At 34.8% G+C, this 1,197-nt stretch overlaps 1 protein-coding gene across 1 annotated transcript in view; it reads left to right on the top strand.

Annotated features, from left to right (window-relative positions):
- Positions 1-1,197, top strand: part of MYO16 (myosin XVI) — a gene marked incomplete at its 5' end in the record, with an annotated part of 102,294 nt that overhangs the window by 59,875 nt on the left and 41,222 nt on the right. The window contains one exon of the mRNA XM_010022652.1: positions 413-659. Within this exon, the coding sequence (XP_010020954.1) occupies positions 413-659 (247 nt within the window). The remainder of the gene's footprint in view (positions 1-412; positions 660-1,197) is intronic.

Raw genomic sequence — 1,197 nt, 5'->3', positions numbered from 1 at the left:
TCCTGCTGCATTCAAAGCAACAGTCATTTTTTCAGGGTTTTATTTTGAAATGAATGATCTTTTGACCTTTGTAGTGTAAATGTATGCTTTCACAATCTATGGCATACATTAGGTTTCCAGTTGTAATGTAATAAAAAATAACATTCAATGAAAGTAAACATTTTGAGTTGTGATAGCTCAAATTTATGAGTTAATTTACTGTCAATACTTCAGTTTTGGCACTGGGAGTAGAAAACAGAGAGTTATATTTAGTGTGTCATTTATATGCCATCACAGTTCTTTAATTTTTTGTAAGATGTCGGGTTAACTTGATTTGCTAATGTTTACAACAGAACACACAATAATATTTAGTTATTCACCGATTAATTAGTTGTCTTTCATTAGTCTGTATTTTCTCCTTCTTTTATGGTAGTTGTAAGAGGATTTCTAGCTCGCCAGCGCTTGTTACAGAGGATGAGCATCAAACAGCAAGAGGTCACCTCAATCAACAGCTTCTTGCAGAATGCTGAGGATATGGGATTGAAAACATATGATGCCTTGGTTATTCAAAATGCTTCTGACATTGCTCGGGAAAATGACCGGCTCCGCAATGAGATGAACACTGCTTACCACAGGGAAAAGTTAGAGGCCAGAAACAGACCAGAAGAAGGCCACAAAAGGTAAGATGAGGAAACATCTACTGTAAAGAATTAAAGTATTTCTTCAGTTTTAGTGATTTCCTGCCCTGCTTAGGAAGTCATAGAAATGACTGAGGAATTACAAAAAAATTCTCAAGCATATACTCTGTCCAAATCAATGTTAGACCCTTTTTTTTTATATATATTAGGTAATTAAGTCTAGAAACTTAAGGACACCTCTAATATCCTATTCAGAGGACACTGAGCTTTATAGGAACTTATTCAAGTCTCTGAGGCATTCATTTTTTACATAAATATTTTTTAATGCTACGATAAATAGATTATAGTTAAACTTTCATCAAGCCAAAATAAAAATACTCTAACTTAAAATTCGAGCATTGGGAAATTGCCAAGATAATGAAAAACAGCTAGGAAGGCATTAAAATGCAATGAAATACAGACTAAGAAAGGAGTGCCTATTTTACAAATCCACTAAATGCTGCAGAACCTTTCTCCAGGAAGTGAGCCCCTGATCTCTCTTCTGTCAGTCAGCTGAGCAGGCAGAGTTTGCAGTCAATAG

Source organism: Nestor notabilis, unplaced genomic scaffold (assembly GCF_000696875.1).
Source record: "Nestor notabilis isolate BGI_N333 unplaced genomic scaffold, ASM69687v1 scaffold5159, whole genome shotgun sequence".
Lineage (NCBI taxonomy): Eukaryota > Metazoa > Chordata > Aves > Psittaciformes > Psittacidae > Nestor > Nestor notabilis.
The sequence above is the reverse complement of the archived record's forward strand: the minus strand, read 5'-3'. Positions and strand labels throughout refer to the sequence as shown.